Consider the following 16349-nt stretch of genomic DNA (forward strand, 5'->3'; position numbering starts at 1 on the left):
GAACCGACAGAGAGAGAAAGCCTTTCCCTCAAGCTGGCACCCTGAATTCAGACCTCTAGCCTCCTAGACTGTGAAAGAATAACCTGTTTGTTAAAGCCATCCACTTGTGGTATTTCTGTTATAGCAGCACTAGATGACTAAGACAGGGAGTATTACATAAAGGCCACAGAAAGGTTATGTTTTAGGTGGATGGTGTCTATGTTTGTGGAACAGTCTGAAGAGACCACAGAAAGAGCTATACTGTGAGTCTAAAAACCTCTCCAACCATTAGCCACATGAACCATAAACGTAACCTATAAAGTTAAAAATAACTTTTACTATCTCATTCTCTCCCAGGTAGAGCCAGAGAGGATTTTTTTTTAAAGTCAAAGATTACTCTGGGCCTCACAGGTGGTTATTACTGACTCTGGGCCAGTGTTGACATTGTTGGGTGTTGTCAAGTTGATTCTAACTCATAGCAACCCTACAGGACAGAGCAGAACTGCCCCATAGGGTTTCCAAGCTGTAATCTTTACGGAAGCCAAGTGCCATGTCTTTCTCCCACAGCACAGCTGATGGGTTTGAACTGCCAACTTTTTGGTTAGCAGCCAAGCACTTAACCACTGTGTCACCAGGGCTGCTAAGGCGGAGGGAGGAAATTCACCATAAGGTGGCAGATACCTGCAAAGACCTGGCAGCTCCTACAACAGCTCCTTGGAAATCAGGTCAGTGCGCACTGGGATCCCCAGGCCAGGGGTGAGGGGTGAGAAAATGGACTCGGAGGTTTAAAAGCAACAATGCTGGAACTGAAGCTTTCTCAGGACTAATCAAGGTTCCCATTTTCAACGCTCTCTGCTGTTCTAACTACAGGACTTCACTGAAGCTCTCTTGGCATGGGCTCCACTAGCCACTGGTGTGTTTTGCAGATTACACAGCATCAATGTAGTATAGTATAGATTGGTGGGGTGAGGTGTGGTGTGCTGTGGTGGGGTGTGGTATTGTATAGTGTAGATTGGATGAGTGTAGCATAGCATAGTGTAGTATAGATTGGTGTGGTGTGGTATGGTAGGGCATGTTACTGTATAGTGTAGATTAGTATAGTATAGTTCCCCAGCTGATGTATCAAATGGTTTACTTTGCACCTGTCTTCAACTAATTTCAAGCAAATAGCAAGACAGACTTTCTGATTTAGGGATGGGTCGGATTTAAAAATGTACTGTTTTAGAGCATTGTTCATTAACTCAACATATTCTTTATACCAAAAACTTATACCTATGCCAAGTGCCAGGGATGCAAGGGTAAATTATGTCCAAAAGACTCATTCAATACGGAGTAGGCTTAGGGTCTTAAACTTCCACTCTAAACTGAACTCAAGTCTCCAGGTTACTTCTCATCCTAGCGTATCACTCCAAAGCCATGCTGTCCAACAGAACCCCCTGCAATGATGGACACACTCTGTGTCTGCACTGTCTCATTGAGGAGCCTCCAGCTACTGTGGTTATTGAGCACGAGAAATATGGCTGCTGCAACCAGGACCACCTATGTAATTTGTCAACCGTTGTTCAGAAATTATTAATTTCAAGTCAGAGATGCCAAAGAATTAAACCAAGCATGAGGTAAGTGTTGGGGCCTGTGCAACTGCCCAGGTTTCGCGCCCAGGAAGTCGGTCAGCTCTGAGGGCAACTGAGGGAACGAGTATTTTTTCCTTCTTATTACAGTATGCTTACTGTTCTCCCTCTCTTTTTTTTTTTTTGCTTTTTTTTGTTGTGTTTTTTAGATGAAGGTTTACAGAGCAAATTACTTTCTCATTAAACAATACACATGTTGTTTTGTGACGCTGGTTGCCAATCCCGTGACTTGTCAACACTCCCCTCTTCTCGACCTCAGGTTCCCCGTTACTGCTTTCCTGTCCCCTCTGCCTTCTTGTTCTTGCCCCTGAGCTGGTGTGCCCATTTAGTCTTGTTTTGTTTTATGGGCCTGTCTAATCTTTGGCTCAAGGGTGAACCTCAGGAGTGACCTCAGTACTGAATTAAAAGGGAGTCTGGGGGCTGTACTCTTGGTGTTTCTCTAGTCTCTGTTAGACCAGTAAGTCTGTTCTTTTTTTTTGTGAGTTTGAGTTTTATACATTTTTCTCCAGCTCTGTTTGGCACCCTCTATTGAGATCCCTGTCAGAGCAGTCGGTGGTGGTAGCCGGGTACCACCTAGTTGTGCTGGACTCAGTCTGGTGGGAATGAATTTTTAATTTAAAGGAGTGGCTAGTGGCTGCCATATTGGACAGTGCTGGACTAGAGAAACATCTCCAGCAAAATTTATTAATGACATTTTCACCACCTACTTGAGCAATTTTGAGTCCTCATGTTACTAGAATTCTCTGCAGTAACTGACTCAGTTGACCATTTGATCCTTGGAAATCTCTCTTCGCTTGGTTTCCATGACACCATGTGTCTTGGTCATCTAGTGCTGCTATAACAAATACCACAAGTGGATGGCTTTAACAAGGAGAAATTTATTCTCTCACAGTCTAGTAGGCTACAAGTCCAAATTCAGGGCATCAGCCCCAGGGAAAGGTTTTCTCTCTGCTATGGAGGAAGGTCCTTTTTGTCAATCTTCCCTTGGTCTGGGAGCATCTCAGCACAGGAACCTCAGGTCCAAAGGACGTACTCTGCTCCCGGCACTGCTTTCTTGGTGGTATGAGGTGCCCCTGTCTCTCTGCTCGCTTCTCTCTTTTATATCTCAAAAGAGATTGCCTTAAGACACTATCTAATCTTGTACATCTCATCAATAATAACTGCCACTAATTCATCTCATTACATTATAGTGATAGGATTTACAACACATAGGAAAACCACATCAGATGACAAAATGGTACATAATCATACAACACTGGGAATCATGACCTAGCCAAGTTGACAGATATTTTGGGAGGATACAATTCAATGCATACACCACATTTTCTTGGCTCTCCTCTCACCTCTCTGTTCCTTCTCACATTCCTTCTTAGGCTCCTCCTTTTTTTCCTGCCTTTAATAATTAGGGTTTTCCAGGGCTCGGGCCTTTTCTACAACATCTCCTATGTAATGCCGTCTATTCCCAATGTTTACAGAGCGCTCACTGTTCCATCTTTCTTAAACCCTGATACTTCTATATAATACTGTTGTCGTTTTTAACTGTTGTTGAGTCAGCCCCCAACTCATGGTGACCCCATGCACAACAGAACGAAATGCTGTCTGGTCCTATGCCATCCCAGTGATCAGCTGCTGGCCAGACTGTTGTGATCCGTAGTGTTTTCACTGGCTGATTTTTGGGTAGATTGCCAGGATTTTCTTCCTAGTCTGTCTTAGCCTGTTCAACATCACAGCAACACACAACCCTCTGCTTATAGATGGGTGGTGGCCGTACCTGCGGTGCATGGGCTGGGAACTGAACCCAGGTCTCCTGCATGAAGGCGAAAATTCTAACAGTGAACCACCACTGCCCCTAGACAGCTCTTAGAATAGGTGGGTGTTTTTTGAGGGGGAAGAGAGATGACTATAATTTTCCTCATTTTACAGGTGAGAAAACAGAAATTTAGGGAATTCTAGTAACCTGGGCAAGGTCATACAGCTAATAAGTGATGTAGCTAAGATTCAAACCTAGACAACTGACTCTTGATCTATGTGCTGAATAACCGCCATTAAGCTGATGACCCTCACATCTGTATTTCCGGTCCAGACCTGCATTTCTCACTGCCAGCTGTGTATGTCCACATGGATGTCTCCCAGACCATCTACCAGAAACCCTTGAAAGCAGGGACTGGCCCTTATTCAATCCTACTTTGCGTCTAGCACCTACTGGGTGCACTGGAGTGAGACGAAAGCAATGCCTTTGGCTGACCAGACCCTGAAGCAGAAATCTAGAGTACCACAATTCCACCACTTCTGAACTACCTGTATTTAATCTTGGGGAGTGACTCCATAGGCCAAGATAAACAACCCACCACTGGACCACCCTCAGTGTCCCTTCGCGGAGCACTTTCACTGGAGGTAACCCCAGTGACCACGATGACAATGAGTGTGACCCATGCTCACCAGATAGTGACGATCTGCCCAATGCCCAAGTCCAAGTTATTCAACTGTGCAATGAACACAGTGGCTACTGCCTCGTAGAGCGCGCCTCCATCCATGTTGATCGTAGCACCAACAGGCAGCACAAATCTTGTGATTCTCCTGTCCACCAGATTCTTTTCCTCCGCACAGCACAAGGTGATAGGCAGTGTTGCCGAGCTGTGTGACCAAAGGAGCAAGGGGTTATGGGATAGGACTGGCCCTCAGCCCCTGCCTGAGGAGACACCTCTCTGCCAAAAACTAAACACAGAGCCCAAAGCATGCTGGAAGCTTTTGTCAGAATACGGCTTCAGGAGCCAGAAGGTGCCATGTTGTCGGCAGCCATGCCAAGAAGGCAGGAAATATTCAATAGGGCTAGGAAATATGTTCAAGGACAGAGGGGCAGAAAATACGGAGGTCATTTGTCGAATGAGAGGCAGCTACTACAACCACAAGCTGGAGCTGGTGCTTCATGAAGTGAGATGACAGTTGATAAAGTTTAGTCCAGGGGCTTCTTCCAGAAACTTCTACTTACCTGGAAGAGATCATGAGAGCTGTCAAGAGAGCCTGTGCCATTCCCATGGCAAATCGGAACGGGTTCTTTCGTACGACTATGAAGTATATCAGCGGGAGGATTATGATGGAGTGGATCGCAAGCCTGCAGGCAAGAAAGGCAAGTTCACAGATACACCACCTCCTCACACTCCATCCTTTTCCCACGCAGCTTTATTTATTCATGGTTTCATTCCATCTTCATCATGACCCCAGGGGAACAGGGCAGGCATCTATACCCCCCACTCCATGTGTGAGGATGTAGACGCTCAGCAAATGAAATATTTTTTGAAAGCTGCCCAAAGCCAGCAGGTGAGTTAGAATTTAGACCTCTCAGAACACAGTTCCGTGACACTGCCTACCCGTGCGTGCTATTCCTGCGATCCCCAATGCTCTTTGCTTTTTTCTTCTTCTGCTGATTTCTTTCTCCTCCTCTAAGGTGGTACAATGTGCTTGGCTGCTAACCAAAAGGTTGGCGGTTCAAACCCACCCAGCGGCTCCATGAGGCCAAAACCTAGTGATCTGCTTCCATAAAGGTTACAGCCAAGAAATCCCTACAGGGAAGTTCTACTCTGTCACATGGGGGTCATTATGAGTTGCAGTCGACTCAATAGCACCCAACAACGACAACCTCTAAGGCTCAGCTAACAGCACCCTCCTCCAGAGGCCTTCCCTCAGCTCCCCAGGTGGAGCGGACCCTTCCTTCCCTAATGCCCTCTGTGGCCCATGATAGCTGTCACCCCAGCATTGTCCCTCTCTGTCCTGTACCATGCCCATTGTCTAAGAGAGAAGTCAGGGTCTCAGGGAGGAGGAAGTCCCTGGTTTCCCTACTTTGGGATTGACCCTTTTCTCTTTATTACTCCCGCTTCTAACAGTATTCCTTGTTTCACATGGAAATATACATGTTACACAAAATCGTGGGCTTAAGAAATGAAAACAAACAAATGAAAACCAAACCTGTTGCCTTTGAGTCGATTCCGACTCATAGTGACCCTACAGGACAGAGCAGAACTGCCCCATAGGGTTTCCAAGGCTGTAAATCTTTACGGGAGCAGACTGCCACATCGTTCTCCTGTGGGGTGGCTAGTGGATTCAAACCGCCTACCTTTCGGTTAGCAGCTGAGCACTTAACCACTATGCCACCAGGGTTTATGAGATGGTGTATACATACCCCAAAATCTTGAAAGCAGAATCAAACAGATACCTGTACACGCCAATGTTCACTGCAGCATTATTCACAAAGGCCAAAATGTCTAAACAACCCAAGTGTCCATCAACGGATTAATGGATGAACAAAATGTGGTATAAAGAGGAAGTCACTGCTTAGAGGGCACCGAGCTTCTGTTAAGGGTGATGGAAAAATTTAGAAATGGCTAGCAGTGATGGTTATACAACATGGTGAATGTAATCAATATTGCTGAGTTGTACATGTAGAAAATGATGAAATGGCAAATGTTTTGTTATATATATATATATATATATATACTTCCCACAATAAAAATGTGGTATGTATGTACACACACACACACACACACAAATGGAATATTATTCACCCATAAAGAGGAATGAAGTTCTGATACATGCTACAACATGGATGAACCTTGAAAACATTCTGCTGAGTGAAACAGACATAACAGGATAAGTATCATATGATCTCACGTAAAAGAAATATGTAGAATCGGCAAATGCACAGAGACCAAAGTTTCTCAGTGCTTAGCAGGGGCTGAGGGACGGGAGAAGGGGGAATTACCGCTTAACAGGTAACTGAGTTTCTGTCTGGGGTGACGAAAACTTCTGGAAACAGTAATGGTTGCACAATACATTGAATGTAATTAATGTCACTGAATGGTTTGCTTAGAAATGGTTAAAATGGCAATATTTTTTTCCTTCCTTTTTCTTAAAAATTTTTATGTACTTTTTTTCATTGTGGGAAACTTGTATGTAACAACCACTTGCCCATCAACATTCTTCCCGCGTACGATTCAGCGACGTTAGTTATCTTTACCGTGCTGTTCAGTCATTGCCATTATCCTTTTCCAATTTTTCAAGATAGCAAACTTTTTTTTTTCTTTTCTTCTAACTTCTTCTACCTTCACACTTTATTGGTAGTTTGGATAGAGAATTCTAGTTGATATCTATTTTTCCTCAGAATTTTAAAGGTCTCATGTTTTCTAGCATTCAGCGTTGCTGTTAAAAAAGCCAATGTCATTCTAATTCTCAATATGGTTTTTTTCACTCTAGAAACTTTTAGGATCTTCCCTTTACCTAATATTCTGGTATTTCATAATGAAATGCTTCGATAGGGGGGTTTTATTTATGAATTATGCTGGACACGCAATACCAAAACAAACAAACAAAAAAACCCTTTCAAATCTAAAGATTCATGTTCTATAGTTGTGGAAATTTTTCTAACATTAGCTCATTAATATTTCTCTCATTTTTACTTCCTTTGTTTTCTCCTTTTGGAGTTTTTATTAGTCACATGTTAGACCCCCTGATTAATCCTTCATTTCTTTTCTCTGTTACCTTCCATCTCTTGGTTTTTGGATGTTTCGCTTTGTTTTGAGGAAGAGATCCCCTCAACTTTATCTACTGATTTTTCTATTGAAATTTCATTTCAGCTATAATATTTTTAATTTCCAATGGTATTTCATGATCTCTGGTTGCTCCTCACATAGCTGAAACTGCGTTTCAGACTGCCCTGGTCTTTAATTTCCTATTCAAATACTTGGTTCCACCCTGAGAAGGAAGAGTCTGTGACTTATCTTTCCTGTATTTACAGGGTCTAGAACAACAAATATTTGTTGAATGAATTAAATTCAGATGGTTTAATCATCTACCATTTACCTGTCAATCACCTTGTGTGTACCGAAGCCGGGTCTGAGCACTCTGTTGTTGTCGTCGGGCACGTGGAGTTGGTTCTGACTCACCGCAGCCCTCTATGTACAATAGAATGAAACGTGCCTGGTCCTGTCCCATCCTCACAATCGTTGCTATGCTTGAGCTCACTGTTGCAGCCACTGAGTCAACCCATTTCTTTGAGGGTCTTCCTCTTTTTTTGCTGACCCTCCCTTTACCAAGCATTATGTCCTTCTCCAAGGACTGGTCCCTCCTGATAACATGTCCAAAGTATGTGAGACAAAGTCTCACCGTCCTCGCTTCTAACGAGCATTCTGGCTGTACTTCTTCCAAAACAAATTTGTTCGTTCTTCTGGAAGTCCATGGAATATTCAATATTCTTCGCCAACACCACAATTCAAAGGCATAAATTCTTCGATCTTACTAATTTGTTGTCCAGCCTTCGCATGTATATGTGGCAACTGAAAATATGTGGCTTGGGTCAGGCACAACTTAGTTCTCAAAGTGGTATCTTTGCTCTTAAACTCTTTCTCTTTTTTTTAAATTGTATTTTATATTAAGGTTTACAAAACAAACCACCTTCTTATTAAAGTTAGTACACATATTTTTTTTATGACATTGGTTAACCACCCCATGACATGTCAACACTCTCCCTTCTCGACCTTGGGTACCCTACTACCAGCTTTCCTGTCCCCTCCTGCTTTCTAGTCCCTGCCCCTCAGCTGGTGTGCCCCTTTAGTCTCATTTTGTTTTATGGGCCGGTCTAATTTTTGGCTGAAGGGTGAACCTCAAGAGTGACTTCATTATTGAGCTAAAAGAGTGTCTGGGGGCCATACTCTCAGGGTTTCTCCAGTCTCTCTCAGGCCAGTAAGTCTGGTCTTTTTTCGTGAGTTAGAATTTTGTTCTACATTTTCCTCCAGCTCTGTCCAGGACCCTCTATTGTGATCCCTGTCAGAGCAGTCGGTGGTGGTAGCCGGGCAGCATCTTGTTGTGCTGGACTCAGTCTGGTGGAGGCTGTGGTAGTTGTCCCTTGTATTTTTAGTTTTCTTCACTCTCCCTTGCTCCAGAAGGGGTGAGACGAGTGGAGTATCTTAGATGGCCGCTCACAGGCTGTTAGGACCCCAGATGCTACTCACCAAAGTAGATGTAGAACATTTTCTTTATAAACTATGTTAAGCCAATTGAGCTAGATGTTCGCTGAGACCCCAGTCCCCATGGCCCTTAGCCCAGCAATAAGGTCCCTCAGGGAGTTCGGATGTGTCTATGGCACTTCCATGACCTAGCATTGGACAAGTTGTGCTGGCTTCCCCAGTATTGTGTACTGTCTTAACCTTTACCAAAGTTATATATCTATTGTCTACTTAGTGTTTTTCCATCTCGACCCCTCCCCTCCCTCGTAACCATCAAAGATTGTTTCTTTCTTTGTGTAAACCTTTTCATGAGTTTTTATAGTGGTGGTCTCATACAATATTTGTCCTTTTGTGATCGACTGATTTCACTCAGCATGATGCCCTTCAGATTCATCCGTGTTACGAGATGCTTCACAGATTCATCATTGTTCTTTATTGTTGCATAGTGCTCCATTGTGTGTATGTACCATAGTTAGTTTACCCATTCTTCTGTTGATGAGCATCTAGGTTGTTTCCATCTTTTTGCTATTGTGAACAATGCTGCAATGAACATGGATGTACATGTCTGTTCATGTGACAACTCTTATTTCTCTAGGGTATATTCCTAGGAGTGGGATTGCTGGATCCTACGGTAGTTCTATTTCTAGCTGTCTAAGGAAGTGCGATATCGTTTTCCTAAATGGTTGTACCATTTTGCTTTCCCACCAACAGTGCATAAGAGTTCCAATCTCCCCACAGCCTCTCCATCATTTGTTATTTTCTGTTTTTTTTAACGTGTGCCGGTAATGCTGGGGTGAGATGGTATCTGTTTGGTTTTGATTTGTATTTCTCTAATTGCTGGTGATCTTGAGCATTTCCTCATGTGTCTGTTGCCCCTTGAATATCTTCTTTGGTGAAGTGTCTGTTCATTTCCTTTGCCCATTTTTTTAATTGGATTATTTGCCTTTTTGTTGTAGAGGTGCTGGATTTTCCTGCAGATTTTAGAGATTAGACCTTTGTCAAATTTGTAAAAGCCAAAATTTTTTCCCTAGTCTGTAGGTTCTCTTTTTACTTTTTTGGTAAAGTCTTTTGATGAGCGTAAGTGTTTAATTTTAGAAAAGATCCCGGTTATCTAGCTTATCTTCTGGAGTTTATGTGATGTTAGTCATGGTTTGTATCCTGTTAATGCCATGTATTAGGGCCTCTAGCATTGATTCTATTTTTTCTTCTATGATCTTTATAGTTATTGGTTTTATATTTACATCTTTGATCCATTTTGAATTAGTTTTTGTGTATGGTGTGAGGTATGGGTCCTGTTTCTTTTTTTTTGCAGATGGACATCCAGTTTTGCCAGCACCATTTGTTAAAAACACTGTCTTTTCCTCATTTGATTGACCTTGGGCCCTTGTCAAAGATAAGTGACCACAGGTGGATGGAATTACATCTGGGTTCTCAATTCTGTTCCGTTGGTCAATGTATCTGTTGTTGTACCAGTTTTAGGCTGTTTTTACTACCGTAACTGTACAGTAGGTTCTGAGGTCAGGTAGTGTGAGTCCTCCTATTTTATTCTTCTTCTTCAGTAGTGTTTTACTTATCCAGGGCCTCTTCGCTTTCCATATAAAGTTAATGATTAGTTTTCCCATCTCTTTAAAAAACATTGTTGGTATTTGGATCAGGATTGCATTTTATTTGTAAATTGCTTTGGGTAGAGTTGTCATTTTCACAATGTTGAGTCTACCTGTTCATGAGCATGGTATGTTTTTCCATTTATGTGGATCTCTTTTGGTTTCTTACAGTAGTGTTTTGTAGTTTTCTTTGTATAGGTCTTTTATATCCCTGGTTAGATTTATTCCTGAGTATTTTATTTTATTAGGGGCTATTACAAATGGTATTGTTTTCCTGATTTCCTTTTCATCGTTCTCTTTATTGGTGTATAGGAATCCAACTGATTTTTGTATGTTTATCTTGTATTCTCCTACTCTGCTGAATTTTTCTATTAGTTCCAGTAGTTTTCTTCTGGAGTCTTTCGGGTTTTCTACATATAGTGTCATATCATCTGCAAATAGGGACAGTTTTACTTCTTCATTACCAATTTGGATGCCCTTTGTTCTTGCCTTATTGCTCTAGCGAGGACTTCCAACACAATGTTAAATAGGAGTGGTGATAAAGGGCGTCCTTGTCTTGTTCCTGTTCTCAAGGGGAATGTTTTCAGCCTCTCTCCATTAAGAATGATGTTGGCTGTTGGTTTTGTATAAAACCAAAACGCCCATTGCTGTCGAGTCAGTTTCTAATTCATGAGGTTTTGTATAGATGCTGTTTACGGTGTTGAAGAATTTCCCTTCTATACCTATTTTACTGAAAGTCTTTATCAGGAGTGGGTGTTGGACTTTGTCTAATGCCTTTTCTGCATCGATTGAGATGATCATGTGATTTTTTTCTTTTATTTACGTGGTGGATTACATTGATTGACTTTCTAATGTTGAACTATCCTTGCATACCTGGTATGAATCCTACCTGGTCATTTTGTACTTTTTTTTTTATATGATGCTGAATTCTATTGGCTAGAATTTTGTTGAGAGTTTTTGCATCTATATTCATGAGAGATATTGGTCTGCAATTTTCTTTTTTTGTGGTGTCTTGCCTGGTTTTGGAATCAGGGTTATGAAATAGTTTGAGTAGCACTGGTGTAAGCTCTTTTTGGAATGTTTGGTAGAATTCTCCAGTGAAGCCAAGATGGTAAACTTTTGATATATGTATTTTACCAGAACAAAATTTTTTTGGAAAAAATGAGACAGCTTTGCTAGATGACATGTATAGTTAAATAGCAACTTAGAGTTTATGGATCAGTTGTGTGAGGCTGAAATACTAAGAAATGGCCAATCTCTGTGGAGAACCTGGAGGCTTGGAGAGAGGGTCTCAGATTGAGAGTCTGTGGTTCAGAACTGTGAGGAACTAACTTAGTTGATGTTGTCAGTTGCCGCCAAGCTGCTTCTGACTCATAGCGGCCCCATGTATGCAGAGTAGAAGCGCTCCATAGGGTTTTCAAGGCTGTGACCTTTTGGAAGCAGATCACCAGGCCTATCATCCGAAGTGCCTCTGGGTGGGTTTTAACCACCAACCTTCTGTTTAGTAGCCTAGTGCTTAACTATTTGTGCCACCCAAAGACTCCATAAACCCAAACCCATTGTGGTCCAGTCAATTCCGACTCATAGTGACCCTACAGGACAGAGTGGACCTGCCCCATAGGGTTTCCAAGGCTGTGAATCTTTATGGGAGCAGACTGCCACATCTGTTCCCTACGGAGCAGCTGGTAGGTTTGGACTATGGACCTTCTGGTTAGCAGCCAAGTGCTTAATGACTTGCACCACCAGGGCTCCTTCTAAGGACTCCATAGAAACCTAGACAGGGCAAGTGAATATGGACCTTCTGGTTAGCAGCCAAGTGCTTAACAACTTGCACCACCAGGGCTCCTTCTAAGGACTCCATAGAAACCTAGACAGGGCAAGTGAATAGAAACCAGCAGAGCTCCATCATGACAGGGCTCAGCATAACACAACCTCATCACAGTCCCTGATCCCACCTATGTCGGCGGCTCCAGGGCAGGGCTGGCCTCTAAAGAGGTCAGTGGTCCTGCCTCCTTCACCACTTGGCCCAGAGACTTGGTTCCAGCCCTTGCACTGGAGGATCCCAGGCTGCTTATGGGCTGGCTGGCAGGGCTGTGCTCTTGGTAAGCTCAGATTAAGAACCAAATTCTGTGCATGGAGACTCCCAAGCGCAATCAAGTTCCACTAGGTGGCTGGATCGCTCAAGGTGGGTGTTTAGGGGTATTGACCTATGGGCATCACATCAGTGATATTTACTTGTTCCCTTGGTCAATATGCATTAGCACATGCGATGTCTCCTGACCCAGACTCGGTGTTTATAAGAGCACCGTTCATAACCTACCCAGCCCACCTCCCGTCAAGGAACCAGTAACTGGGCTGTAATGGACGTGAAAATGACCCATCCCCTGCTGCCCCACACACTTCCTACAAGCTGAAGATGTCCCCAGGACCCTCTCAAACACACTGATGATACAAGGCATGGCAGTAGTTACCAGCCCCAACAACTGGGTTGGCCCAACCAGCCACCCCGCTCTCACTTGCTGGAGTCTGATTTCACTTAGGCCCTGCCTAATTTCAACTGGACGGCAATGGGTTGTTTTTGGTTTAATTTCTTTTGACTCGGTTAAAGCAGTTGGCTGCTAACCTCTAGGCTGGCGGTTTAGGTCTACCCGGAGGTGGCTCAGAAGAAAGGCCTGCTGGTCTGCTTCCAAAATACCAGCCACTGGAAACCCCACGGGGTGCAGTTCTGCTCTGACACACGTGGGGCTGCCGTGAGTCGGAGTCGGCTTGATGGTTTTTTAAAATTTCTCTCAGGCTTAGGGTACCTGGGGCCATTCTCACGTGCCTGCCTGGTTTACGTCCTTGAGGAAGTGAAGGCTGGGAGAGAACCAACAGAGGCTACAAGAAGGTAAACCACAATTTTAATGCAACCAATAAAGGCAGCGACAAAGGCTGGCCCAGTATGTTCTGCCAAGAGCTGGTGAGGATCACAGTGTGAGCACCCCCAGAACAGCTGTTAAAGGGCAGCCCCCCCCACGCTTTTCTCCCTGAACCCCATCTTCCCTTGCACACAGGAGGGAAGCCCATGTTAACCAACTGAAACCCATCTCTCGGCAGCGTCCATTGAATCAAATGAGGGTGATGCATCTTCCCTTGAGTCTGACATACCCACTCAGCACTGTGGCCATGTACAGGCCCAGCTTGCGGAATACTTCCCAGTCTTCAACTTCTATGATCTTCCCGGCGATCAGGAACAGAATCCCAAGCGGCATGTAACTAGAAAGCAAGTACAGCAAAGAGGCCTTCTGTGATCAGGGATTTTCTCGGCTGGGGATGTTGGGGAAGGAAGAAGTCAGGGCACGGCGCACACTCGGCTTGGCATATGTGTCCAGCCAGGAGGAACACAGGTACATCATGAAGCCCAGGTCTCAGTGTCAAGCCCTGGGTGGCCACACTGCCTCCAGGTTTCAGTACCTGCATGCACTTTAATTTCTACTATCCAACGTGCCCTAAAGGGGCAAACTTGGCAAGAACGTGTAGTCAAATTGGTGTTCCCAGTTCACAAACATCCTGCTGACTGTCACATCTGAAGGTCACCTCCAAATATAGACACTCAGCTCTTTCTAGCCATATCACCTTGTTTCCAGGTAATTGTATCAGCAAGCATTGCTGGGTGGTGCAAATGGTTAGTGCGCTTGGCTGCTAACCAAAGGTTGGAGGTTTGAGTCCACCCAGATACACCTGGGGAAAATACCTGGCAATCTATTTCCAAAAAATCAGCCACTGAAAATTCTATGGAGCACAGTTCTACTCTGACACACATGGGGGCTCCATGGGCTGGAAGCAACTGGTTACGGTTATGGTTGGTATCAGCAATAGACGTAGTAATAGTAGCAGTGGGAGTGGCTCTAATGGCCGTATTTGTGGTGTGCTTATTGCACACTTTGCACTGGGTTAAGTACTTTAACATGCCTCATTTCACCTAACATCCTTCTCCCAACCCTGGGAGAAGGTTTTATGGTCCTTTTTACAGATGACAGAGCTGAGGTTCAGCAGGATGAAATGACCTGCTGGCTCAAAGAACTGGTGGTTTCATAAACCCTCTTCATCACTGTCAGTATCTACACCTTGGACTAAATAAATAACTGTCAACTGATTCAATGTGAGATAACAGGGCAAAGATGTACGAGGAAAGCTGGATTTCTTGGCTTCTCCAGGGACGGGGCAGATATTGGGGTGGTGTTGATGGTGTGTCCACACGATAGCAGCTTCCGTTCGGAAGGGTTAGTGCCTAAGCTGTACCAGTTGTATATATCTTGAATATCACTTCTGCATGGGGCCTAGTAAGGAAAGTACTTTGAGTTTTGATGGGCAAGGAACCCCCTCAAATCATTCCATTAGAAGTTACTTCTTACGCGAAGGCTTGTTGGGTACAAGATGATCTCCTAGGGCTTGGGGGCGAAAGGCTGTGGTTAATGTCTAGACTCTGTTAGTGAACTAACTCCTCAGTAGTACCTGGGGTCAGTTAATACTCTAGGGTCTTGATGGAATTCCTGGGTGGTGCAAACGGTTATGTGCTCAGCTGCTAACCTAAAGGTTGGGGGTTCGAATCCACCCAGAGGTACCTCGGAAGAAAGGCCTAGTGATCTACTTACAAAAAAAAATCAGCCATCAAAAACCCTATGGAGCACAGTTCTACTCTGACACACATGGGGTTGCCCAGAGTCAGAATCGCCTTGATGGCAACTGGTTTTTCTTGGAGTCTTTCTATTAAATGTCTGGCCTCTCCAGAGTGCGGTTCATGGAAAGGCGATCCCCTTCCTTCTCATTTTGAGGGAACGGACTTGTTGGGGAAGCAGGTTTGCTCACCACATGATGGTCTGCACAATCTGCATGGTTGCATCGTTCAAGGCATTGAAGAAATCCACCAGAATCTGCCCCCTTTCTCCCATTTTTCCAATGACAATCCCAAAGACGAGGCAAAAGACAATCAAGCCCAGGACATTCATGCCATCGGAATAGAGGCCCACAACCGTGTATTCCTTTGTCTTGTTCTGTGGATCAAAGCCAAGAAAAAATATGTTGATGCTTGATTATAATTGTGTTAAAATGCACAGGCCCTGAAATGAAAAGATATGATAGCCAGACATAATAAACGAGTGACCTACTAGTCAAAGTTGACAGTTCTTTAAGAAAACATGATTAAAACAACCACAAAAACAACTCTGCTTGTAACAAGTCTTACCCACTCAAATCAAGTTTAAAGGTTTTCTGCCTTCAACAGAGAATCTTAGTTAAAAACGTTTGAGGTCTACATTTGAATACTCCTTTTGAAGATTCCTAATTTTTAATGTTTTACATTTTTAGAAAGAATTTTAGAATCAAGGCACTTTCTGAGGTTATTTTAAATATGAGTTGCCTTTGAAGTCTACTCTGTCCTACAGGAATCGACTCCAAGACAGCGGGCTTGGTTTTTGGTTGTGTTCTCCAAAGCAGAAATACTGATGCACTTGATTCTGGCGCATTGTTGCCAATCTCACATACGGGTGTTACACAGTATACAGCGGATACAGTTCATGGCCTTCTAAAGCCTGAAGTGTGACTCACAGCTGGCCGGGGGGTTTTGGATAAGCAGTTTGTGGACCTGTTTTCCATGCCTACGTAGCCTTACAAATCTAAAGAGACACCCCACTCTATTGTAAGGAGTTGTGGGGAAATAGAGGCAACAGGGTTCCCGGTGTTCCCCATGTGGTGTTGCTACCTCACGACGCAGGCTCCGGGGAAAGAGCAGGAGAAAATGATGCAAACGGTACCTTGGAAACTGTGGTCGTCATGGCAGCTGTGACGGAGTCTTCTGTCATGTTCATCTCTGGCTCACCTGCAGGATTCACTTCCTCACGTCTGGTTTTGTACTGCACGTTGGGGAAGAACAAAAACACAGAGCCACTGTAAGCTTCTAAAGCTAAACCACAGGAAAACGTCATTTTGGCCAAGCAAGTGCCGCTCAAGGGTTCTACTTCTGACACTGTTGCCTCCAGTGTTTGATGGAAGGAATCACGAGATTTTGGAACTAAAAGTAGGATCAACAAATCTAAACCACTGACCCCCCACCACAACCACCATTCGATAATGCCAGAATGTTCTCACACTTTTTTAATAAGGGA

The 16349-nt window shown here is 43.8% G+C and overlaps 1 protein-coding gene across 1 annotated transcript in view; it reads right to left on the reverse strand.

Moving 5' to 3' along the window:
* The window catches only part of SLC1A1 (solute carrier family 1 member 1), an 88302-nt gene that overhangs the window by 15999 nt on the left and 55954 nt on the right, over positions 1 to 16349 (reverse strand). The window contains exons 6-10 of the mRNA XM_049895593.1: positions 15999 to 16097; positions 15055 to 15239; positions 13354 to 13461; positions 4597 to 4719; positions 4047 to 4241 (exon numbers count right to left, since the gene is read on the reverse strand). Coding sequence (XP_049751550.1) covers positions 4047 to 4241; positions 4597 to 4719; positions 13354 to 13461; positions 15055 to 15239; positions 15999 to 16097 — 710 coding nt within the window. The remainder of the gene's footprint in view (positions 1 to 4046; positions 4242 to 4596; positions 4720 to 13353; positions 13462 to 15054; positions 15240 to 15998; positions 16098 to 16349) is intronic.

Source organism: Elephas maximus, chromosome 9, assembly GCF_024166365.1.
Source record: "Elephas maximus indicus isolate mEleMax1 chromosome 9, mEleMax1 primary haplotype, whole genome shotgun sequence".
NCBI classification, from domain to species: domain Eukaryota; kingdom Metazoa; phylum Chordata; class Mammalia; order Proboscidea; family Elephantidae; genus Elephas; species Elephas maximus.